General features: G+C 41.7%; 1 protein-coding gene across 3 annotated transcripts in view; it reads right to left on the bottom strand.

Annotated features, from left to right (window-relative positions):
* The window catches only part of LOC142860485 (NACHT, LRR and PYD domains-containing protein 1a-like), a 116,517-nt gene that overhangs the window by 67,634 nt on the left and 23,009 nt on the right, over positions 1-25,874 (bottom strand). For 2 of the 3 annotated variants that reach the window (XM_075991809.1, XM_075991810.1), the window contains exons 5-10: positions 11,373-11,543; positions 10,454-10,624; positions 9,161-9,250; positions 6,989-7,080; positions 4,401-4,500; positions 2,990-3,213 (exon numbers count right to left, since the gene is read on the bottom strand). The exons of the other annotated variant lie outside the window; for it this stretch is intronic. In XM_075991809.1, coding sequence (XP_075847924.1) covers positions 2,990-3,213; positions 4,401-4,500; positions 6,989-7,080; positions 9,161-9,250; positions 10,454-10,624; positions 11,373-11,543 — 848 coding nt within the window. The remainder of the gene's footprint in view (positions 1-2,989; positions 3,214-4,400; positions 4,501-6,988; positions 7,081-9,160; positions 9,251-10,453; positions 10,625-11,372; positions 11,544-25,874) is intronic. 3 annotated transcript variants of the gene reach the window in all.

Genomic DNA, 25,874 nt, shown 5'->3' with positions numbered 1-25,874 from the left:
ATTCCTAACTTTGTTCACTGAAGACAAGTGGATGCATCTGTGGAAACATTAGTGTCAAATGTGAGCTTGATGAAATCCAGAATCACCTTAGATCCAGGCCTCAGGGCATGATAGAAAGAAACTATCTTGATTGGGTTAAAGATTTGGGAGGCCCTAACCACTGTGGGATCCATGGACTAGGATCCAGGGTTGTGTAAAATGGAGATGGTCATATGAGTACAAGCATTTAGTGGTTTCTCTTCCCTCTGTTGACAATTTTTTTTTGTGGTTTTTCGAGACAGGGTTTCTCTGTGGTTTTGGAGCCTGTCCTGGAACTAGCTCTTGTAGACCAGACTGGTCTCGAACTCACAGAGATCCGCTTGCCTCTGCCTCCCGAGTGCTGGGATTAAAGGCGTGCGCCACCACCGCCCGGCCTGTTGACAAAATTTATCAGGCATTGCAGGCTCAATGTTCTCAGATCTCCATGCCATGATGAACTATTCCTTTAAAGTGTGGGCCAAATAAATCTTTCTTCTAAGTTTCTTTATTTAGGTATTTTGTTTGAGCTACAAGTCTTTGATAACTTGTAAGCTTGGAAAGAAAATTGATACCAGGAGTTGGGTCATTGTTATAATGATCCTGGTCACATGGGTTTTAGGCATTTGGAAGAGTTTTGTGGCTAGAATGTGGAAGAGTTTGGTCCTTAGGACTAGGAAAGTCCTTCTATGCTGAAAGCAGAGCTTATGAGTACATTCTTTTGGAAGCAGGGAAGACAAGAATTCTGACAGAGGGGGTGGAGGCCAGTTCATGTCAATTTCAGAGAGGTGGAAGATTTCCATTGAAACTGTAAAAGGTGCCATTCATGAGACAGTTTGGCCAAGAATCTAGTTTCGGTGCATAAATGCCCTCAATATGTGTAAAGTTGAATTTAAATATAAAATGCTATTTGGCAGGAAAAATTCCAAGACATAAAACATTGACCCTGATTCAAAAAAGAAAAATCAGTTGTAAATATTAGAGATCAGCATCACTGCAGGGAAAGTACAGTGACAATAGGAAAGGTGTCCCGAGGGCAAAATCTCACTCTTCATGGGCTCACCTTGTGAACAATAAAATTAATTAAAGACAGAAAGCCTTAAGTGGTCGTGTTCCCTGTTCCACAAATGCAAATCCCAAGGAAGTGTTTCCCCATGATCAGCACATCATTTAGCTTAGGGCTAGGGTAATCATACCTCAAGCTATCAGCAGAACTCGACAGTGTCTTCCCTATAGTTTTTAGGCATGAAAGATGCTAGATTGATGGGTCATTGAGTCATGCTGTGCTGCAGGAAATCCTACAGCCAATACCCTTTATATTATCCATCCACTTGGGTGTGGCCTCTTCTATTATTTATGCCATGTAAAACATGCATCTGGCCTCTTTTCTGGCTGCAGGATTCAGTTCCTGTTCTCTGTTCCAGCAGAGGATTCTGATTTGTGAGTCTACCCCTAAATAATTAACATTTATTTATGTATTTATTTATTCTCGATTTTGAGCTAGTATGGGATTTTTTTTAAAGCATTCTTCTTGAATGCTGCACAGTTTCAGATAGCAGTGAGGCCAGACAATGTGCCTGAATCAAAGAACTTCCAAGGATCCTGAGAGCTCATTCTATGGACCTTTGAAAATGAAGCCTAAGGTGGAATGGCAATCCGTGGATGTAGTAGAAGCCAGAACCACATATTATTTGTGCTCAAGAAAGTTTTAGGCAAGGAGTAGAGAGATGGTCTAAGGAGAGGCAATGTGTGCTTCATGTGATAGAACTGGAGGAGAACTGGAGGGTTGGAGCTACCTTTGTCCTTCGGAGACCAGTGAATGACATCATGAGCTCTATAGCTGGATATGAAGCTGTAGCATTTGGTGTTTATGCCAATGGGGGTTGTGTTGCTGTGGTCTGATAATTCCTTGGTGTGCCCTGTTTCTTCCATTTTGGCATGGAAATGTCTATTCTGTGTCATTGTATGGTGTGGCTGCTCATCACCTTTATATCAAGAACATCTTCTGCTGTGAGTTTGATTCTCCTAGTGTCTATGGTGGACTTATTCCTGTGGTCCTTGTAGCCAAAGAAGTAACTGACCTCAGTAGCCACTCGTACAACACCAGGTTCCTTGATGTTGTGTTTTCCTTTCTTAATCACAGTCTGGCTGTATAGTCTAATTTTCTCTTGCATTTCAAATTCAATTCTCTCAACCTCCAGAGATCTGTAGTAAAGGTTTCCATCATGAGACCTTACACAGGAAATCTTATATTTATTAAAATATCTTCTGAAGGAATCTTTGGTGATGACTGAGGTTGGGACAATTCATGAGTTCCCCTCTTTCCTTAGGACACCATTATTCTGTGGTTCCAGTTCTCAAATGAAATCTGAAGACATCATTTTCTCCCTGCCTGTAGCAATGTAGTGGAGTGTTGGTAAACCTTGGGTACCAAATGATCCTTGTTATATTTCTTTCCAACAATGTCTTCACATTGTTCAATTTATTCTGTTTCCTGCTGGACTCTTGTGAGATATGCTGTGTAAGGAGCACTTATTAATCACCAGTTAATATAGCTACTGAGAATATCACTTTCCACTCAGGGTCTCCTTTAGTTAATATAAAATAAAGTATAAGGCTTGGAGACATGTGCCTCAAAGAAAATACATCATAGACAAAGGGATGACAAAACATCTCAGTGTCGTTGTTCACAACCTGCTCTGCCGTGCTAAGGAAGGCATAGACCTTTCCTCATCACCCAACACCCTACACTGTCCTATATGACCTCTCAAGTCCTCCATTTCCACCACCTTACTCCTTTTTTTGAGACAGGGTTTTTTTCTGTAGCCCTGGCTGTCCTGGAACTCACTTTGCAGACCAAACTAGCCTCGACCTAATAGAGATCTGTCTGTTTCTACCTCCTGAACGCTTGGATCAAAGTCATGCACCATCACCGCCTGGCCTCCACCCTACTCCCTATCCTTCCCTTGGTTACCTTGGAGATCCACAAAGTGAGGGAGGTACACAGCAGCCACAGCTCCCCGCTGAGCCTTGATGTCAAACAGAGGCCCAGCCACCATGTGACTGTCCTGCAAGGGAGTCTTGTCCAGGTGTTGGCTCCAGGCACAGAATCCAATTTCGATGGTTGCTTCCCTTGTTACCACAAAGTGGAGTCCTATGTTGGCACAGTGGTAGTAACCAGCTACAGGGAACTGAACTCTAGAAGAGGGAAAGGCAGACACCAGTGAACACCAGCTCTGTTCACCTGCAGGATGCAGACCAGGTGAAGGGTTGGGGACACAACAGACTTAAGCCAGATGACGCTGAGTTCTGTTTCCTCTGTGGTCTGTAGGTGATCCCTGACTAAAGAAGTCATTTAACCCCAAACTGTTTCTTCATCTGTAAACAGGGGTAATGACAACACCATCTTCTAGACCTGAGAGTACTGAGTGTTCTAGAGTAAACCTACAGGTGACACACACCTGGAGCAGTTAGCTAGTCCTGTGATGATGATGATGATGATGATGATGATGATGATGATGATGGTGGTGGTGGTGGTGATGAAAGTGGTGTGTGTGTGTGTGTGTGTGTGTGTGTAGTTCTGGGGCTCAATGTAGGACCTTGTGCACACTAGGCAAGGGCTCTACCACTAAGGTACATCTTCCTTCATATTCTAGTGTTTATATTCCTTAAGAATATATTTCCCTAAAATAAGAGTCTATCTGCAATTATTAGTGGTAAATCCTTGGCCCTGAAACAATGCTTTACCAAGATCTTCAGAGATTTTCTTCCTGCCTGGTGACTGGTGGGTGGACAGGTGTCAGCTTCTGTGGGAGGAAGTTAAAGTGACAGTTTCTCCAGCGGAGACAGTGACTGTGACAATGTCGGAGGAGGATCCAGGTTATGTCGGATACCGTGACTGTGGGTATAGTCACTCATCACTCATGAGACTATAATTCTCAGAGGTCAGGGCTGCAGTACGCATCCTCATGTTCTTAGGTCCCAGTGGGTTTTTGGCACACAGTGGTTGTTAGTAAGCAGGAGTTGGAGGGAAATCTAAGAAACTGAAGAAACCAAATATAATGATCGCAGGGATGCTGCTTACACCATGAATAAAACAACCAGTCCACATTTCAGATAATGAGCAAAGTTGAGAACAGACCGTGTAGATGGAATGAAGGATTCAGGACAGCTCTGTTGATGTGGTAATGGTGTGCTGGTCATGGTAGACGAGGTCCTGTCTGAACTAAAATGGAGGCATAGAGATAGGGAAATGTATGTGGTAAAATCTCATGTCCTGGACTCACTCTACTGTGACAGTGATGACAAAGGAGGACTGTAAATAGTTTTTAAAGTGTGGAAAGTGTATTGGGAAAGTCACCTTTTTCTAGGCAGAGCTCACTCACCTGTACAGATTCCTCTCTCTGTCAATCACCTCTACAGCCACAGGTCCTGTAGGGCCCCAGAAGTCATCTTCAGTATCCTGTGCTTCCATGAGTCTGTGATCTGGAGAGGCAGGGGAAGATGGGTAAAAGGTCATTAGTGGTGTAAATGATGAACACCATTCCTCTAGAAAAGGCCAGACAGAGGTCAGTCTCATCTCCCCAGCTTTTCCCAGTGCTGGACCATGACTGAACTCTTTTCCAGGTTCTCTCGCCTAGGTATTAGTAGGAGGCATGCCTGAAGATTTTATCACTGCTCATCAGGCTACCTGCATGCTTTTCATTTACATATAATTGAATACATCAATATACATTATTTATAATAAACTATATATATATGTGTGTGTGTGTGTCTTTCCGCTGTGCTTCTTAAGCAACTATCCCACCATAATACCTGCCTCCATGCCAGCTGCATTGTTTCTTTCTTACTGGTCCATAAGTGTTGATTTTTCTAGTATGTCTCACGTGGCATGATAAAAAATAAAAGAAGATAGCTCATAATATGGTGAGCAGGGATAGGGAGATGACTCCCAGGCCATAGCAGCTAGGAATGAGACACAGAGCTCTGGTATAGAGCCGAATGCAAGTCACAGACTTGAGAATGGTTCATCAGCAGCCCACAAAGTCTGGGAAAGAAGCAAACAGTATTCCCTCTGGTTTCTAAGTGTGGAATGTCTTGCAAAGGGTGCTGCTCTTATTGGAGAGCCTGTACGGTTCCATCTCAAAGACAGGAATACAAATGACGACTACCTCCACAGCATCTGTTGCAGATAATTTGTTTTTGTTTTTGTTTTGTATATGACTGGGACAATCCACCAATGAAATCTCAGCAATATCTCTGCCTCAACAAGATCTTCACAGTGACAGAACTAGCTGACAGGCTAATGTGGCTGGGGGAGATCTCATAATGCCCCACTCCTAAATGAAAATCTATAATCATTCTTGCTAGCCCCATAATGGCTCCCTCAATCAAGATGTCTCTTTCCTTGTTCTCTGTCCCTCCCCCATCTTGATCATCCCATTTTTTTCTAGCTCTCCTTCCTGCTCCCTTTCTCCCCTCCAACTCCCCTTCTACTTTCCCTTTTCACCACACCCCATGCTCCCAATTTTGTCAGGAGATCTTGTCTATTTCCCCTTCCCAGGGGGAACTCATGTATGTTTCTCTTAGGGTTCTTCTTGTTACTTAGCTTCTCTGGGGTCTTAAACTATAGGTTCGTATCCTTTGCTTTACAGCTAGTAAATACCTATGAGTGGTTACACACCTTGTTCATCTTCCTGGGTCTGGGTTACCTCACTCAGGGCAGTTTTTCAGTTCCATCCACTTGCATGCAAATTTCAAGAGGTCATTGTTTTTTTTTTCTTTTAACCTCTGAGTAGTTCCCCACTGTTTAAATGTACCACATTTTCTTTATCAATTCTTAAGTTGAAGGTTAATTCCAGGTTCTGACTATTATGAATAATTCTGCTATGAACAGTACTTGCACTAGAGAAAGTCCCAAGAATTTATAAGGATGACCCCAGCCTAGTCTCCAACCAATTGTGGAGAGGGTACCCGAACTGGCCTTGCCCTGTAGTCAGACTGATGACTATCTTAAATGTTATCATAGAACCTACATCCAGCAACAGATGGAAGCAGATGCAATGAATCACATTAGAGCACTGGGCTGAGCTCCCAAAATCCAGTAGAAAAGAGGGAGAATTGAGAATATGAGCAAAGAAGACAAGACCCTGATGAGGACACCCTCTTATGTAACTTACCTGAGCTAATAATAAGCCTTCCAACTAAGGCCTTACAGCAAGGGAACCAGCATAGACCCTCTGAATGTGGGTAACAGTTGTATGGCTGGGGCAGACTGTGGGGCCACTGGCAGTGAGACTAGGATTTATTTCTACTGAGTGTTCTGACTCTTTGGAACCCATTCTCCCTGGAGGGATACCTTGCTCAGCCTAGATATAGTGGGAAGGGCCTTGGTCCTGCCTCAAAGCAATGTGTTAGATTTTGTTGACTTCTTATGGGAAGGCTTATCCTCTCTGAGGAGTGGATGGAGGGTGGAATGGGGAGTAGGAGGGAGAAGGTGCAGGGAGGAGGACGGGAGGGAGTGGGAAATGAATTTGGGCATGTAAAATGAGAAAAGATAGTTTAATAAAAGAAAACCTACAAGCAATTAATAGCTGGTAGGAGAGGGACAAAATCAGTCTTCTTAAGGAATAGTTTCCTAAAAGGCTATCTAGTCCGAAGTGGTCAACCTAGAACATATAAATGACCAACACCAAATGGATTCATCAAGTTCTCCTTATATATACATATGCATACATGTGTAAAAACACATGTAATTAACAATAGTACCTAAGAACAGCTCATGAATTTGAGACAGAGTTTGTTGGTGGGGAACAGGAGTTGTTGAAGCAGACAGAATTAGGGCTGGAAATGATGTAAATATAGTACTTGTGTATTAAATTCTAAAAACAATAAAGAAAGAAATGCTGACACGCTCCACAGATGCTCCTTCATTTGGTAATCATGATGCTCTGGGTCTGAACCCTTCACATACCTGATTGTGGTCTCTGTTGCTTGAATGAGGTCACTCTGTTACCCATTCCTTTTCCTTCCGGGTTCTTAGTAGGGATCATCACATGTGGTTTCCTACATATAGATATGTTCTCCTCAGATGTCAGGAGAAACCATGAAAACCAGGGCTGTGTACACAATATCCCAGCATAAAATCCAACTCATCTGAATTTGAACTCAGTTCCATGATTTTTCTCTGGGCCAGAACACTATAGAGTCTCCATCCTCCCAGGCATCCATGGTGCTAGAACACGGATCATCTCAACCACTGCTTTGCTTTGAGTGTGTTCCCCAGTGTTTATTCATTAGAAAGCTAATTCCCAGTGTTACAGTGTGACAGGATGAAGGATAAGACACAAGGAGGTCACGAGTGTCTGCTGTCATGAAGGGGTTAATGACATCATCACAGGAGTAGACTCCTGTGCCCTGACAGGACTTGTCACAAAAGCCACCTTGGTCTCTCACTCTCAGCCCTCCCAGCTGCACAATCAGAGGGAACAGAAAGAAGGATTCTTTAGATGCAGGGTCCATGCCCTGGCTCTTCCCTGTATCCAGAACTGGAAGAAGTAATCTCAATTCTTCATGTTAAGCACCAGTGTCAGACATTGTGTTATAGCCACATAAAACAAACAATCACTCACCTTGAATGCTAAGCACCTAGATAGTATCTTCTAAATCCCTCTACTTTCTGTTCACAACTCCCCTGCCCTCCACAGACTCCACCCTTGTCCCTGGATCGAGTGAACATGGTTCCTATCCTCTGCAGCATCCTCTGTCAGGTGTCCCTGCTTCTGATCTGGTCCCTTCTAGTTCATTTTCTACATAGAAGCTGAGCATAAATAAAGGGTGAGGATACTCCATCATGACCAAGGTGCTGAAACGACTGTTATTTCCTTTGGGGAGTAGCAGAAGGTTCTTAGGGTGGTTCATAGTTCCTGCTGTGGACCCTGTCCCCCTCCAGGCTTTCCTATGTCACCCTTTCCTGCTCAAATCTAGACCAGTGGCTTTCAAATCCCTGCTTTAAAGTGTCACCTGGACAGGCTGCTAAATCAGAAAGCTCACTGAAGAAAGCTGTTCCATCTGAGATTATGGAGTTTGGCCTGAGAACCTGCATTTCTGTGGAGGGCTCAGGTGATGTTGAGGCAGAGATGGTATCCACACGTGGTTTCTGTCCCTCATTGGAACTGCTCACTCTTTGCTTCCCTATCCCATGTTTCTTCCTGGATCTTTCTTCTTCTCCTATCAACCCCACAACTCTCATCTTTCAGAGCTCACCTTAGCCCATCTCAGCTTTGGATGAAGTCAGACAGACCACTTCTGCACTCATAGGGTTCCCAGTACAATTTCTTTGAACTGTGGGGAATCAAGTATCCCCTCTCATTGCTGGACTGAGATAATGAATGTTGAACGTGTCTGCCTTGTTATCCTGTTTCCTCAGATCCCCAAACAGTGAATGATGCACAGCGGGTCTTGCACAAATGTTTGTTCAATGAATGGATCACTATCCTATGTAGAGACCCTCCCTGTCACATGTGGCATGGCAGCTGGGATCTTGAGCACAGAAGGAATTCATGGTCATGACTGAAATTGACTAAACTGGGAGAGCATGGGGCTTCAACACAGCCCCTGGGGGTGGAAAATGACTTTCCAGCCCTGAGGCTCTATATCCCATAGTGCAATGTGTGTGTGTGTGTGTGTGTGTGTTTGTGTGTGTGTGACATTCATACACTCCTGTGTGTGAGTCTGAGTTTTAGGATTGGGACAGTGATACCCATGGTGGCTTTTGTTCCCTGAGAATTTCTGTATCTTTTGAAAGTGTAGTTTCTGTTTTCCTTGTTCCAGTATTTAGGTTTACTGTTGCCTACCATTGTCACACTTCCTGTGCCCAGAGGACTCACCTCTAACTCACCTTTCACATTCTTTTTTTCTGATCAAAGAAATTATGTAGGTGTGTTATATAATTCTATTTTTGCTAAAAGCTAAATGAAACCTCCCCACCACACAGAACCCTTCCTCACATTGGTTTCGGTGGTTCCTGGTTTCTTTTGACTCGGTTTGTCTTTCCCATCACCTCAGGATACCTGTCCCACCTCAGTCGTGGACCAGCCACATAGAGGCTGAGTTGACTAGTAGGAGTTCTGTGTCCACTCCTTACCATGTGCTGTGGATTATCAGCTGTGGATTCTCTGCCTGCAGGGCCCTGAGCTCCATAATCACTGTGTCACTGAGAGGGGCCATGTCCAGCCTGCAAGCACAAGAAGAAGCTCTATTTCCTGGGATTCACAAAAGAATCATGAAACCTCAGGGTCCCTGATCCTTGACACTGTTGTCTATAGATGGAGCAAGTGAGGAGCTTTATTAAGTTCATTCTTGAGCCAAATCCAATACAAAGGATAGAGAACAGCAGGCTTAACAAACATAGATATGTCCATGACAAAGTCCTAGTGGAACGTGGTCAGTATGCAGGGAGATCTGAAGCCAGGATGAGGACCTTTGGAACTTTCCAGAGCTGAAATGAGGGCTGGCCCTTTATACCCCTTCCCACAAATCAGTCACACTGGAAATAGACTCTCCCAGGGAAGGGAACATGGACATAGATGAGGGGACTCATATTGAAAAAGGGTCACAAAGTTGCTAGCAGCATTCCCAGTGGATGGAGTTCATGGCCATATCCCCATAGGCATTCTGGACAGAGGACCACCTCAGGCTCCTGTAGTGAAACCCCATGACCCTCCAGGGCTTCAACCACATTCTGGTCTAGAGCTTTCTCCAACTCTTCCTTTGCCTAGACTGCTGTCTCCAGGTTGGCCCAACCAAAGCCTATTTCTCTATCAGGCCTAGGGAAAGCACTCATGGGCCATCCAATAATGCAGGCTCTCTTACAATAATACATTCTCACAATATGTTGACTCCATAGCGTTCAGCAGAGTTTGGCAATGGTGTCATGGGCTGGTGGGTGATCTTTATCTGTCTCTTCCCACATAGCTTTAGCAGGAGAGAGCCACGCGTGTTTGTGATAGTATCCCTAGGTACTGGACAAGTGCTTAGCACAGAGGGTCCTGATATGGATGCAAGCACATATGTATTCATGAATGATAAATGATTGAATCACTGTCCTGGAGGAAGGCAAGGGAGTCTGGTAAGGTAACAGCCTTGCTAATACACATGACTGCACAGTGCCCAGCTACCTACCGGGTATTTGTTTCTACATATGTACACTTTATGTCATCAGAATCCATGAAGTGGGTATTCCACCTGATATATGAGGAAACTGAATTTTACAGACTACGGTGACTTGCCCAGGTCTCAGGTATAAGCGGCACAGCTGGTCAGGAGCCACTCTGACTATGCATCCCCCTCCCACTTCTTTTCCATATCCGGTATTTTTCACTCCCTCATGTTCCTTCTTTTGCCCCTGCCTAGAATGGAAATCCTGGGTTTTACTTACCGTAGGATTCTGAGTTTGCAGGCAGGATTCCTGAGGCCCTTACACAGCTGCCTCACACCACAGTCTCCCAGGTCATTCAGCTGCAGGTCTAGCTTAGTCAGGCTGGAGCTACATGGGAGTACTGAGGCCAGGTCCTCACAGTGGCTGGATGTGAGGCCACAGTTGACAAGCCTGCATGGGAGATGCTCACCATCAGATTCTCCAGGGATCACTGCTCTTGGGAACTGTGCTATGGTCTCCCGTTGTGAGCCCTGGCATGTGGTGTTAGCATTGCTTAGCTTTTCTAGTGCCTTTTCTCCTCTGGGCGATAATCCCATGCTTCCCACAGCTGAGCTGCAGAATCATGGAGCACAGGTTGAGACCCACAGCTCTGCTGTGACTGGCCATGACAGACCTCCGTGAGACCCAGGACAGCTTACCAGTGTATTTCAAAAGATATCTGAAGTGACATTCACCAGCCAAAGAATAAGGACATGACTCACTTGTTATGGGATATCTTAGTAAAGATGGAGTCCATAGAAACAGAGCAGAAGGCTGGTTACAAGGAAGAGAGCAGGAAGAAATGGGGATGCCATTCCCTGGCTGGTTTTAGCTTTCTCCCCTCTGCTTTATTTAGCCACCTCCTCTGTGCTCTTCAGCTCACCTGCAGCCACTTCCTCGGTATGTTTGCTCCACTGGAGCCCTCATGGGCCTGTTGTTAGCAATAGTTAGTGGGGGTCCCTGGAGAATATCAGTTTTTCATGATCTCTAAGAATACAATACATTTTCCATTTCTTTATCATAACATTTAGGCGTCTGTTACAGTTGTGGGCAAGAGGATGAATATGTGATTAAAAGAAAGCCTCACTGTAGGTCCAGCTTTTGCCTTTGCTTTCTGCCATCCATCTCTGCTTCAGGGAAGAACCCAGGCCAGACTCACCATAATGTCCTTAGTTGGCATCCAGGGCATCTCAGTGTCCTACAGAGGCTCTGCACTGCACAGTAGCTCAGTGGATTTCCACGTAGGTCGAGCACCTTCAGACTTCCTGTGAACTCAAGAGTGGAGAAGAATATCTGCCAACTGGCATTAGTGATTGGAGTCCATCTGGACCTGAGGGAGAGAGATATTTGGTAGATGTGATTCATGTGTGCATGGTCTTACGTGCACAGCCTCACAGGGCAGAGTAGGTTTCTATCTGTCTGAGCACCAGGACTCAATATGCTATCCCAGGATTCACCAGCTTCTACCTGCTCCTTTGCTCTAAGATCTGGATCCTTTCCTGTGTGGTTCCTCATCTACATCCTTATCATAGCATTCAGTGTTCCCATTTTGTGTCTGTTTCTGAGTCAGTCTAGTTGTGTTGGTGCCATTGTCAAAGGAGCAGCAGATTATGGTTAATATTTAAGCTGCCAACCTACCAGAAGGAAATTCTCTACAGCGAAACCTCATTAGGCCAAGTCACGAGGCTACAGAAACTGGAATATCTTTTGCCTCTGTCTGTAAATTCACATATGCTATTGTAAATTTCCCTGCACCACAGTGTTTATCTTATGAATAAATTCTGACTTACTGGGCATTTACATCTCTGGATTGTCCTGAAGAATACTCATCCTTAAGCTGAATTGCCTAATTGATATCAGTAATTTTAGCTTATAAGAGTTTTAATGAGATTGGGGTGAGTTTCTGACCCCACGGCGCCAACCCGGGACAGGGATCTCAGAAGTTCCTCAACCCCCTATCCTTCTTGGGCTCTCTGCAGGGCCTCTACTCCCTGCATACTGCCTCTTTCTTCCTTTCCCACCCAGCTTGCATCCAGAACCCTCCCCACTTCGGCCCACCTGCCCTCTTTGGGCACATAACATCACCCAGGTCAGCCTGTCTGGGCGCTGGGTCCGAATCCTCAGGGCAACCAAGCGGGCGGGAGTTCCTTTGTTTCTTTTTCTTTTTCTTTTTCTTTTTTTTTGTTTAAACAAGAATTTTTTTTTATTGAGAAAAGGAAAAATAGTTTCCCCCTCCTCCCACCCTTCTCCCCCTCCCCCTACTCCTCTCCCCCTCCCTCTCCAGTCCAAAGAGCAGTCAGGGTTCCCTCCCCTGTGGAAAGTCCAAGGACCTTCCCCCTCTGTCCATGTCTAGGAAGGTGAACATCCAAACTGGCTAGGGTCCCACAAAGCCAGAACATTATGTAGGATCAAAACCCCGTGCCATTGTCCTTGGCTTCTCATCAGCCCTCATTGTTCGCCATGTTCAGAGAGTCCGGTTTTATCCCATGCTTTTTCAGTCATAGTCCAGCTGGCCTTGGTCAGCTCCCAATAGATCAGCCCCACTGTCTCAGTGGGTGGGTGCACCCCTTGTGGTCCTGTCTTCCTTGCTCATCTTCTCCCTCCTTCTGCTCCTCATTGGGACCTTGGGAGCTCAGTCCAGTGCTCCAGTGTGGGTCTCTGTCTCTATCTCCATCCATCACCAGATGAAAGTTCTATGGTGATATGCAAGATATTCATCAGTATTGCTATAGGATAGGGTCGTTTCAGGTTCCGTATCCTCATCTGCCCAAGGAACTAACTGGGGACATCGCCTTGTGCTCCTGGGAGCCACTCTAGCCTGACTGCACCAAGCAAGGTAGGCGCTTTGTTTATGAGCTACCCAACCAGCATGGAGACCTGATCTCGGCACCAGGAGAGCCAGCATTGGGGAGAGCCATCATTGGGCATGGAGATCTGATGTCGGTACCAGGAGAGCCATCACTGGGGAGAGCCATCACTGGGAAGATACATCTGTAGGCAAGAGACCTGATCCTGTAAAAGAAGATCCATAGGGGAGCATTTGGAGGAAGAGATGGGCAGGCGCCAATACAAGAATTCACCCAACAATCTGAAAAGCAACATGAAGCCACCAGAAACCAGCAACCTCACAACAGGAGGACATGAAGACCTTAATCAAGAAGAAGTAGAAAAGATTGACTTCATGAAAGTGATTGACGCCCTTAAACAGCATGTAAAGAACGCCTTTATAGAAATGGATGAGAAATATAACAGAAAGTTTGAAGAATTGAATAAATCAGTGAATGATACCCTAGAAAACCAAGGAAAAACAATCAAACAGATAATGGAAACGGTTCAAGACTTGAAAACTGAAATGGAGGCAAAGAAGAAATCACAAACAGAGGGCCGACTGGACATGAAAAATTTAAGTAAATAAACAGAGACTACAGAAACAAGCATAACCAACAGAATACAAGAGTTAGAAGAAAGAATCTCAGATTCTGAAAATACCATAGAGAAAATAAACACACTGATCAAAGAAAACAGCATGTCCAACAAACTCTCATCACAAAACATTCAGGAAATCTGGGACACAATAAAAAGACGGAACCTAAGAATAATAGGAGTAGAAGAAGGAGAAGGAGTGCAGATCAAAGGTCCAGAAAATATATTTAATAAAATTATAGAAGAAAACTTTCCCAACCTAAAGAAAGATATACATATGAAGGTTCAAGAAGCATACAGAACACCAAATAGGCTGGATCAAAAAAAAACATCCCCTCGCCATATAATAATCAAAACACAAAGCATACAGAATAAAGAAAGAATATTAAGAGCTGCAAAGGACAAAAGGCCAAGTTACTTATAAAGGTAAACCTATCAGACTTACACCACACTTCCCCATGGAAACCATGAAAGCAAGAAGGTCCTGGATAGATGTGCTGCAGAAACTGAGAGACCATGGATGCAAGCCCAGACTACTATACCCAGCCAAGCTTTCGTTCACTATAAATGGAGAAAAAAAAATTTTCCAGGATAAAAACCAATTTAAACAATACGTAGCCACAAATCCAGCCTTACAGAAAGTAATAGAAGGAAAATCACTAACCAAGGAGTCCAACAATGACCACAATAACTCAGACATCTAGAGACCCTTCACCAACACTACTCAAAGAAGGGAAACACACAAACTCTATGACTAAAAAAGTGACCGGAGTTAACAACCACTGGTCATTAATATCACTTAATGTCAATGGACTCAACTCACCTATAAAAAGGCACAGGCTAAGAGATTGGATACGAAAACAGGACCCAACATTCTGCTGTTTACAAGAAACACACCTCAACCACAAAGACAGGCACCTACTCAGAGTAAAGGGCTGGGAAAAGGCTTATCAAGCAAATGGACCTAAGAAACAAGCAGGTGTGGCCATACTAATCTCTAACAAAGTTGACTTCAAACTTAAATCAATCAGAAGAGATGGAGAGGGGCATTTTATACTCATAACAGGAACAGTTCATCAGGATAAAGTCTCAATCCTGAATATCTATGCCCCTAATATAAAAGCACCCACGTACATAAGAGAAACATTGCTAAAACTCAAGGCAGCCATCAAACCGCACACACTAATAGTAGAAGACTTCAACACTCTTCTTTCACCAATGGACAGGTCAATCAGACAGAAACCTAACAGAGAAATAAGAGAATTAATGGAGGTATTGAAACAAATGGACTTAACAGACATCTATAGAACATTCCACCCAAATAGGAAAGAATACACCTTCTTCTCTGCAGCTCATGGAACCTTCTCGAAAATCGACACATACTTGGTAACAAAGCAAACATCCACAGTTACAAAAAAATGTTAGTAACCACCCGTGTCTTATCAGATCACCTTGGATTAAAGTTAGAATTCAACAACAATGCTACCCCCAGAAAGCCTACAAATTCAAGGAAACTGAACAGTCAACTACGGAACCACACCTGGGTCAAGGAAGAAATCAATAAAGAAATTAAAGTCTTCCTTGAATTCAATGAAAATAAAGAAACAACATACTCGAACTTATGGGACGCTATGAAAGCAGTCCTAAGAGGTAAGTTCATAGCACTAAGTGCCCACTTAAAGAAAACAGAAAAAGCTCACATTGGAGACTTAACAGCCCACCTGAAAGCTCTAGAAAAAAAAGAAGCAGACTCACCTAGGAGGAGTAGAAGACTGGAAATAATCAAACTGAGGGCTGAAATCAACAAAACAGTAAAACAGAAAACAATACAAAGAATCAATGAAACAAAAAGCTGGTTCCTGGAGAAAATCAACAAGATTGACAAACCCCTATCCAAACTAATCAAAAGGCAGAGAGCGAATTTGCAAATTAATAAGATCAGAAATGAAAAGGGGGACATAACCACAGACACAGAGGAAATTCAGAGAATCATTAGATCTTACTACAAAAGCCTGTATAACACAAAACTGGAAAATGTAAAGGAAATGGACACTTTTTTAGATAAGTAACATATACCAAAGTTAAACCAGGACCAGGTGAACAATCTAAATAGAACTGTTAGTAGCGAAGAATTAGAAGCGATTATCAAAAACCTCCCTACCAAAAAAAGCCCAGGACCAGATGGTTTCAATGCAGAATTCTACCAGAACTTCCAAGAAGACCTTATACCTATACTCCTTAGTGTATTTCACAATATAGAAACAGAAGAGTCATTGCCAAATTCCTTTTATGAAGCTACAGTTACTCTGATACCAAAACTGCACAAAGACTCAACCAAGAAAGAAAATTATAGGCCAATCTCACTCATGAACATCGACGCAAAAATCCTCAACAAAATACTGAAAACCGAATCCAAGAACACATTAGAAAAATTATCCATTATGATCAAGTAGGCTTCATCTCAGAGATGCAGGGCTGGTTCAACATACGAAAATCTATCAATGTAATCCATCATATAAATAAACTGAAAGAAAAAAACCATATGATCATTTCATTAGATGCTGAAAAAGCATTTGACAAAATTCAACATCCCTTTATGATAAAAGTATTGGAGAGATTAGGGATACAAGGGTCATACCTAAATATAATAAAAGCTACATACAGCAAGCCGACAGCTAACATCAAATTAAACGGAGAAAACTCAGAGCCATCCCACTAAACTCAGGAACACGACAAGGCTGTCGACTCTCACCATACCTCTTCAATATAGTGCTGGAAGTTCTAGCAATAGCAATAAGACAACATAAGGGAATCAAGGGGATTCGAATTGGAAAGGAAGAAGTGAAACTTTCGTTATTTGCAGATAATATGATAGTGTACATAAGCGACCCCAAAAACTCCACCAAAGAACTCCTAAAGCTGATAAACAGCTTTAGTAATGTGGCAGGATACAAGATCAACTCCAAAAAATCAGTCGCCCTCTTATACACAAAGGATATGGAAGCAGAGAGGGAAATCAGAGAAGCTTCTCCATTCACGATAGCCACAAACAGCATAAAATATCTTGGGGTAACTCTAACCAAGAAAGTGAAAGATCTATTTGACAAGAACTTTAAGGCATTGAAGAAAGAAATTGAGGAGGATACCAGAAAATGTAAGGGCCTCCCTTGCTCTTGGATTGGGAGGATCAACATAGTAAAAATGGCAATTCTACCAAAGGCGATTTATGGATTCAATGCAATCCCCATCACGGTCCCATCAAAATTCTTCACAGATGTTGAGAGGACAATAATCAACTTTATATGGAAAAACAAAAAACCCAGGATAGCCAAAACAATCCTATACAATAAAGGATCCTCTGGAGGCATTACCATCCCTGACTTCAAACTCTGTTACAGAGCTACAGTGATGAAAACAGTGTGGTACTGGCATAAAAACAGAGAAGTCGACCAATGGAATCGTATAGAAGACCCGAATTTTAACCCACAAACCTATGATCACCTCATTTTCAATAAAGGAGCTAAAAGTATACAATGGAAGAAAGAAAGCATCTTCAACAAATGGTGCTGGCATAACTGGATGTCAACCTGTAGAAGAATGAAAATTGACCCATATCTATCACCATGCACAAAACTCAAGTCCAAATGGATTAAAGACCTCAATATCAGTCTGAACACACTGACCAGATAGAAGAGAAAGTGGTAATTACCCTACAACAGATGGGCACAGGAGATCGCTTCCTAGGTATAACCCCAGCAGCACAGACATTAAAGGCAACATTGAGTAAATGGGACCTACTAAAACTGAGAAGCTTCTATAAAGCAAAGGACACTGTCACTAAGACAAAAAGGCAACCTACTGACTGGGAGAAGATCTTCACCAACCCCGCAACAGACAAAGGTCTGATCTCCAAAATATATAGAGAACTCAGGAAACTAGACTTTAAAATGCTAATTAACCCAATTAAAAAATGGGGCACTGATCTGAACAGAGAATTCTCAACAGAAGAAGTTTAAATGGCCAAAAGACACTTAAGGTCATGCTCAACCTCCTTAGCAATCAGGGAAATGCAAATCAAGACAACTTTGAGATATCATCTTACACCTCTCAGAATGGCTAAAATAAAAAACACCAATGATAGCCTTTGCTGGAGAGGCTGTGGAGGAAGGGGTACCCTCATCCATTGCTGGTGGGATTGCAATCTTGTGCAACCACTTTGGAAATCAGTGTTTCGGTTTCTCAGGAAATTCGGGATCAACCTACCCCTGGACCCAGCAACACCGCTCTTGGGCATATACCCAAGAGATGCCCTATCATATGACAAAAGCATTTGTTCATCTATGTTCATAGCAGTATTTTTTGTAATAGCCAGAACCTGGAAACAACCTAGATGCCCTTCAATGGAAGAATGGATGAAGAAAGTGTGGAATATATACACATTAGAGTACTATGCTGTGGTAAAAAACAATGACTTCTCGAATTTTGTATGCAAATGGGTGGAAATAGAAAACACTATACTGAGTGAGGTAACCCAGACCCAAAGAGATGAACATGGTTCACTCATAATTGGTTTCTAGCCATAAATAAGGGTCACAGAGTCTACAATTGGTGAACCTAAAGAAGCTAAGTAAGAAGGTGTACCCAAGGAAAAACACATAGTTATCCTCTTGGCTATGGGAAGTAGACAAAATTGCTGGGGAGAAAATTGGGATCTTGGGGGTGGGGTCGGATGGGGGTTAGGGGAAATGGGGAGAGAAAAGGGAGAAGGGGAGGATGGGGGGAACTTGGGGAAAAAGGAGGATTGGGATAAAGGAAGGTTGGATAGGGGAGCACGGAAGCACAATTCTTAGTTAAGGGAGCCACCTTAGGGTTGGCAAGAGACTTGAACCTAGAGTGGCTCCCAGGAGCCCATGGCGATGTCCCCAGTTAGTGCATTGGGCAGCTGAGGATACGGAACCTGAAATGACCCTATCCTATAGCAATACTGATGAATATCTTGCATATCACCATAGAACCTTCATCTGGTGATGGATGGAGATAGAGACAGAGACCCACACTGGAGCACTGGACTGAGCTTCCAAGGTCCCAATGAGGAGCAGAAGGAGGGAGAAGATGAACAATGAAGTAGGGACCACGAGGGGTGCACCCACCCACTGAGACAGTGGGGCTGATCTATTGGGAGCTCACCAAGGCCAGCTGGACTGTGACTGAAAAAAGCATGGGATAAAACCAGACTCTCTGAACATGGCCAACAATGAGGGCTGCTGAGAAGCCAGGGACAATGGCACGGGGTTTTGATCCTACATAATGTTCTGGCTTTGTGGGATCCTAGCCAGTTTGAATGTTCACCTTCCTAGATATGGAAGGAGGGGGGAGGACCTTGGACTTTCCACAGGGGAGGGAACCCTGACTGCTCTTTGGACTGGAGAGGAAGGGGGAGAGTAGTAGAGGGAGGGGGAGAAAGGTGGGAGGAGGGGGAGGGAAATGGGAGTCTGGGAGGAGGCGGAAACTTGTTTTTTTTTTTTCCTGTTCTAATAAAAAAAAGAGTTTTAATGAATAAAAATGCATGCAAAAATGATACACAGCCAATGCCTATAAAAATAACTCAATTTTCCCCAACGGCTAGAACAGCTGTGCAATAGCTTCAGAATGCTTTAGATTAGATCAGGTGCCTTGTTAATGGTTTTTAAGATAAACTATTTCCAGAAAGGCAATCTTGTCTACAAAGACATATAGCCAATCTTCTGATTTGTTGAACTAAGGTTAAAAGTGCAGAGCAACCTAAATGCTGCATGCAGTATCTTTGCTAGGTCTGACTGGTAACCTAGGACAGTGATTAACTCTCCTCATACGTTCCTAACCTCAGTTTTCTGACATGGGCATGTACCCTGAAGACTCAAAGTTTAGTCAACTAACTATTTTTTATATACAGAAAATAAGTTGACTTCATAGTCCTGAGAAAGAGTTATAAATTTCCATTTTCTTGTTTTAAAGACACACAGAAGATAGAAAATACATTTTAAAATTTAAAATGGTTTAGCATCACTATTGCCTTGTTAAATGCCAATTGACATAATATTGACAGATTTATGGTAATCTGAGCCCAAACCACAAACTTACAACTGACTCAAAGAATGCAGAGAATCAACACTGCACTCTCTGATTCTGAGATAATCCAATATTTACAATTCCTGATGGCAGAATATTACTTCAAAATGCTTTCCTAGTCATGAGTCAGTGTAAATTGCCGTTCCCTTCCTGGGAGAATACAGGGCAGAAGGTCGAAGCAGCAAATACATTCATATAGGTTCTAAGTACCCAATTTTGTTGTTTTCTTTGACTCTCCAGCACTTTATGATTATGACTCCTTTAAAATCCCTTATAAGATTACCTCTCGACAGGTAATTATGTGACTGATCCTTTCTTTGCAGCTGTAAGTTACAGTCCACCAATGAAGAAGCTAACTGAAGAAAAAACTGCTTCTTCCTTGCTCCGTGACAAGTTATTTAGATTTACTGCATGTCAGTTGTCAGGGCGACTCTAATTTTAATAATTTACTTAAGAAATGGTATATGACCTTTAAATCTAACTCCTATATTGCCTGAAAGGTTTTGTGGAATATCATGAGAGGAAAAACTTTAGAGAAAAATCTTAAGAGAATATAGAAAGGAAACTATCAGGAAAGTATATGTGTGTTTCTTTCCCCCAAAACCTTCAGATAGAAAAGTCTTTATGCACTGACTCCTGTATTTCCTTCGATACCCTGGGCAGCCTAGGAGTTGATTCTTCTCTAGACTGCAGTATAAGTGCTCCACAGGGTGTGAACAGGTGGCTAGTATCTTCTCTTTTTTATCTACAGTACTCAGCACAGGCCCTGGTACAAAGGGGCACTTCAGAGAGTCTTTTCCTTTTGATGTCAATGTATCTGATTTCATTTGGAGCAGAATACTAGAGTCTCATAAAGGAAAACTGGAAAGAGGAGATGGGAAGAGAGCTCAGGAGAGGTGGTTGAGAATGATTCTATTGTGGGATGTTGAGCATGGTCATAAACTCTACAGATGTGCTGGTTCACATGTCACCATATCATTTTAAGAGAAAGGGGAGAGGAGAAATAGATAAATCGACAGAAAGATAGATAGATAAATAGATAGATGGAGATAGGGAGTGACAGAGACACACAGTGAGACAGAGAATGATAGGCAGAGATAAACTCACAGATATATAGAGAGATAAATTGACAGAAACACCACAGAGACAGACAGGCAGGCAGGGAGAGAGAGAGAGAGAGAGAGAGAGAGAGAGAGAGAGAGAGAGAGAGAGGAAGAAGAAGAAGAAAAAAAGAAGAAGAAGAAGAAGAAGAAGAAGAAGAAGAAGAAGAAGAAGAAGAAGAAGAAGAAGAAGAAAAAGAAGAAGGAGGAGGAGGAAGAGAAAAAGAAGAAGAAAAAGGAGAAGAGAAGAAGAAGAAGAAGAAGAAGAAGAAGAAGAAGAAGAAGAAGAAGAAGAAGAAGAAGAAGAAGAAGAGCATGCATGTAAGGGATTCCTTTAATGTCACTAACTAATCATACAAAGCCAGGAGAACCATAGATTTTTAACCAGCCTTAGTTACAAACTGCAAAGGACTGGGAATAGCTAATTATCTGTTTTTTGCAGTATTTCATCCCTAATACTGTCAACAAAACAAGGCAAGAAACTCAAAATAAAACCACAAGTCTCAAAACACAAATTAAAGGTGGCCAACTTTGACTGAAGCAGAAAGTATTGGATGCTTTCTTTTGCTTTTACAAAACTAAAGAACGTTAAGGATACCAAACACTGAAATTTAAAGGATGGTGTTTTTTTTAAAAAAAAAAGTTTAATTAATTAATTAATTAATTTTGATTTTGAGGCAAGATTTCTCTGTGGAACAGTTCTTGCTGTCCTGGAATTCTCTTTGTAGACCAAGTAGACCTTGAACTCATAAGAGATCTGCCTTCCACTGCCTCTCAAGTGCTGGAATTAAAGGCATGCATCACCACTGCCTGACTCCTTATATTTTACTTTATGTGTTGTTGGGGGAAGTATGTCGCCGTGGGGGCAGGCTTTAAGGGTTCCTTGGCTCAGGATACCACTGAAGGTGTCAATCAACTTTATATACTGTGGCCAGTATATAAAGATATAGCCCGCACCACATCTCCCTGCACACTCCATGGTTCCCACCATGATGATAATAGACTGAATCTCTGAAACTGTTAGCGAGCCTTCTTTATTAAATATTTATTTTATAAGAGTTACTGTGGCCTGGATGCAAGCCACGACTACTATACCACGCAAAGTTTTTAATCACCATCAAAGGATAAAACAAGATATTCCATGACAAAACCAGATTTAAACAATACCTATCCACATATCCAGCCCTACAGAAAGTACTACAAGGAAAACTCCAACCCAAGGAAGCTAACTGCACCCACAAAACCACTGGCAACAGATAACCTCACAACAGCAAACCCCAAAGAAGGAAAATGCATAAACACTACCACCAAAAGTTAACAGGAATTAGCGATCACTGGTCATTAATATCTCTTAATATCAATGGACTCAATTAACATATAATAAAAGACACAGGCTAATAAATGGGTACGAAAGCAGAATGTATCCTTCAGCTATATACAAGAAACAAACCTCAACCTCAAAGACAGACATTACCTCAAAGTAAAGGGTTGGAAAAAGATTTTCTAATCAAATGGACCTAAGAAACAAACAAGTGTAATTATCCTAATATCTAACAAAATAGATTTCTGTTGACAGAGGTTTGCTTCTGTTCCACCCAGTCCCACAGTCATTCAATCCCAAAGAAACACACAGAGGCCTACATTAATTATAGACTGGTTGGCCTATTAGCTCAAGATTTCTTATTAACTAACTGTTACATCTTACATTAACCCATAATTCTTTTCTGTGTTAGCCACTTGCCTTGATACCTTTTATCAGCAATTTATTCTCATGTTGCTTACTCTGTGTGTCTGGGTGATGACTGCAGACTGATCCTTTCCTCTTTCCAGAATTCTCCTGTTCTGGTCGCCCTGCCTATACTTCCTGCCTGGCTACTGGCAAATCAGCATTTTATTTTATTTTTGCATTTTTTAAAATTTATTTTATTGAGCTCTACATTTTTCTCTGCTCTCCTCCCTGCCTCTCCCCTTCCCTTCAACTCTCTCCCATGGTCCCCAAGCTCCCAATATACTTAAGAGATCTTGTCTTTTTCAACTTCCCATGTAGATTAGATACATGTGTGTCTCTCTTAGGGTTTTCATTGTTGTCAAGGTTCTCTGGGGTTGTGATTTGTAGGGTGGTTTTCTTTGCTTTGTTTAAAAACCACTTTTGAGTGAGTACATGTGATAATTGTCTTTCTGAGTCTGGGTTACCTCACTCAAAATACTGTTTTCTAGCTCCTGTTCTGGTAGGAATACATATACTTCCTGCCTGGCTACTGGCAGATCAGTATTTTATTAAAGCAATACAATGACAAATCTATACAAGGTACAAGACCATTGTCTCACAGCAGTCTTCAAACTAAAATCTAGCAGAAGAGATGGAGAAGGGCACATTATACTCATAACAGGAACAATCCATTAAGATGAAGTATCAATCCTGAACACCTATGCTCCTAATACAAGAGCACCCACATATGTAAAAGAAAGATTACTAAAGCTTAAATCACACATCAAACCCCACACACTAATAGGAGACTGCAACACCCCACATTCCTCAATGGACAGGCCAACCAGGCAGAAACTGAACAGAGAAATAAGAGAACTAACGATATCATGACTCAAATGGACTTTACAGATATCTACAGAACATTCTACCCAAACACAAAAGAATATACTTTCTTCTCATGGCCTTATAAAACCTTCTCTAAAGTTAAACACATACTCAGTAACAAAACAAACCTCAACAGATATTAAAAATCGGAGTAACCACCCATATCTTATCAGATCATAATAGTTTAAAGTCAGAATTTAACAATAACACTAATCACAGAACACCTACAAACTCATGGAAATTGAACAGTGCTCTATTGAACAATCCCTGTGTCATGGAAGAAATGAAAAAAATTAAAGACTTCCTAGAATTCGATGAAAATAAAGGCACAAGATATCCAAATCTATGGCACTATGAAAGCAATGCTAAGAGGAAAGTTCACAGCACTAAGTGCCCACATAGAGAAAGTTTAGAAATTCACACTAGTGCAATAATATCACACCAGAAATCTCTAGAACAAAAACAAGAAGACTCATCCAGGAGGAGTAGATGACAGGAAATAATCAAATTGGGGGCTGAAATCAATAACAATAGAAACAATATAATAGAAATATACAAAGAATCAATGAAACAAAGAGCTGGTTCTTCAAGAAAATCAACAGATAAACAAACCCTTATCCAAAATAATCAAAAATCAGAGAAAGAACATCCAAAATTAACAAAATCACAAATGAAAAGGGGGGACATATCAACAGACACTGTGGAAATCCAGAGAATTATTACTAATTATTACTAGTAGGTCATACTACTAAAAACCCGTACTCCACAAAATTGGAAAATGTAAAAGAAATGGAAAATTTTCTGGATAGGTACCACATACCAAAACTAATACAAGACCAGGTGAACAATTTAAATAGAACTAAAGCCTGCAAGGACATAGAAACACTCATAAAAAGGGTCCCCGTGAAAAAGAGTCTAGACTTGGATGGTTTCAGAGCTCAGTTCTATCAGAACTCCGAAGTATACCTAATACATATAATCCTCAAATTGTTCCATAGAATAGAAACAGAAAGAACATTGCCAAACTCTTTTTATGAGTATACAGTTACCCTGATACCAAAACCACAGAAAGACTCAACCAAGAAAGAAAATTACAGACCATCTTTACTCATTAACATTGATGAAAAATACTCAAGAAAATACTGGCAGCTCAAATTTAAGAACACATCAAAAAAATCATCCACCATTATCAAGTCAACTTCATCCCAGAGATGCAGGGATGGTTCAATACATCAAAATCTATCAGTGTAGTCCACCATATAAATAAAATGAGGGAAACAAAAACATATGATCATCTCATTGGATGCTGAAAAGAATTCAACAAATTCCAACACTGCTTCATGATGATAAAGGCCTTGGAGAGATCAGGAATACAAGGAACATATCTAAACATAATAAAAGCAATATAAAGAAAGCCAACAGACAACATCAAATTAGATGGGGAGAAATTCAAAACAATTCCACTAAAATCAAGAACAAGGCAGGGATGTCTACTCTCTTCATAACTATACAACATATTTTCTGAAGTTCTTGCTAGAGCAGTAAGGCAACAAAAGAAGATCAAGGTGATTCAAACTGTAAAAAAGAAGTCAAACTTTCACTATTTGCAGATGATATGATAGTATAAATAATTGACCACAAAACTCCATTAGGGAACTTCTACAGCTGATAAATACCTTCAGTAATGTTGAGCCATCAACTCAAAAACAACAACAACAACAATAACAGCACTAGCCCTCCTATATATAAATGATAAAGAAGCTGAGAGAGAAATCAGAGAAACATCACCCTTCACAATAATCACAAATGATGTAAAATATCTTGGGGCAACACTAACCAAAGAAGTGAAACATCTGTTTGACATTAAGTCTTTGAAGAAAGAAATTGAAGAAGATACCAGATAATGGAAGGATCTCCCATGCTCTTGGATGGGTAGGATCAATACAATAAAAATGTCAATCCTACCAAAAGCAATCTTTAGATTCAAAGTAATCTCCCTCAAAATCTCAACATAATTCTTCACAGACTTTGAAAGAAAAAATAATCAACTTCATATGAAAAAACAAAACCCAGGGTAGCCAAGACAATCCTGTATAATAAAGCAACTTCTGGAGGCATCAGCATATCTGACATCAAGCTCTATTATAGAACTACAGTAATGAAAACTTCTTGGTATTGGCATAAAAACAGACAGGTTGACCAACGGAATCAAACTGAAGACTCCTACATCTATGAACACCTGAGTTTTTGACAAAGAAGCTAAAATTATACAAGGAACAAAGAATGCATCTACAACAAATGGTGCTGGTATAACTGGATATCAACATGTAGAAGTATGAAAATAGATCCATATCTATCCCCATGCACAAAACTCAAGTCCAAATAGATTAAATACCTCAATATAAATTCAACCATACTGAACATAATAGAAGAGAAA

Source organism: Microtus pennsylvanicus, chromosome 11 (genome assembly GCF_037038515.1).
Source record: "Microtus pennsylvanicus isolate mMicPen1 chromosome 11, mMicPen1.hap1, whole genome shotgun sequence".
NCBI lineage: Eukaryota > Metazoa > Chordata > Mammalia > Rodentia > Cricetidae > Microtus > Microtus pennsylvanicus.
Note: the sequence above shows the minus strand (reverse complement) of the source record. Positions and strands in the feature narration are given on the sequence as shown.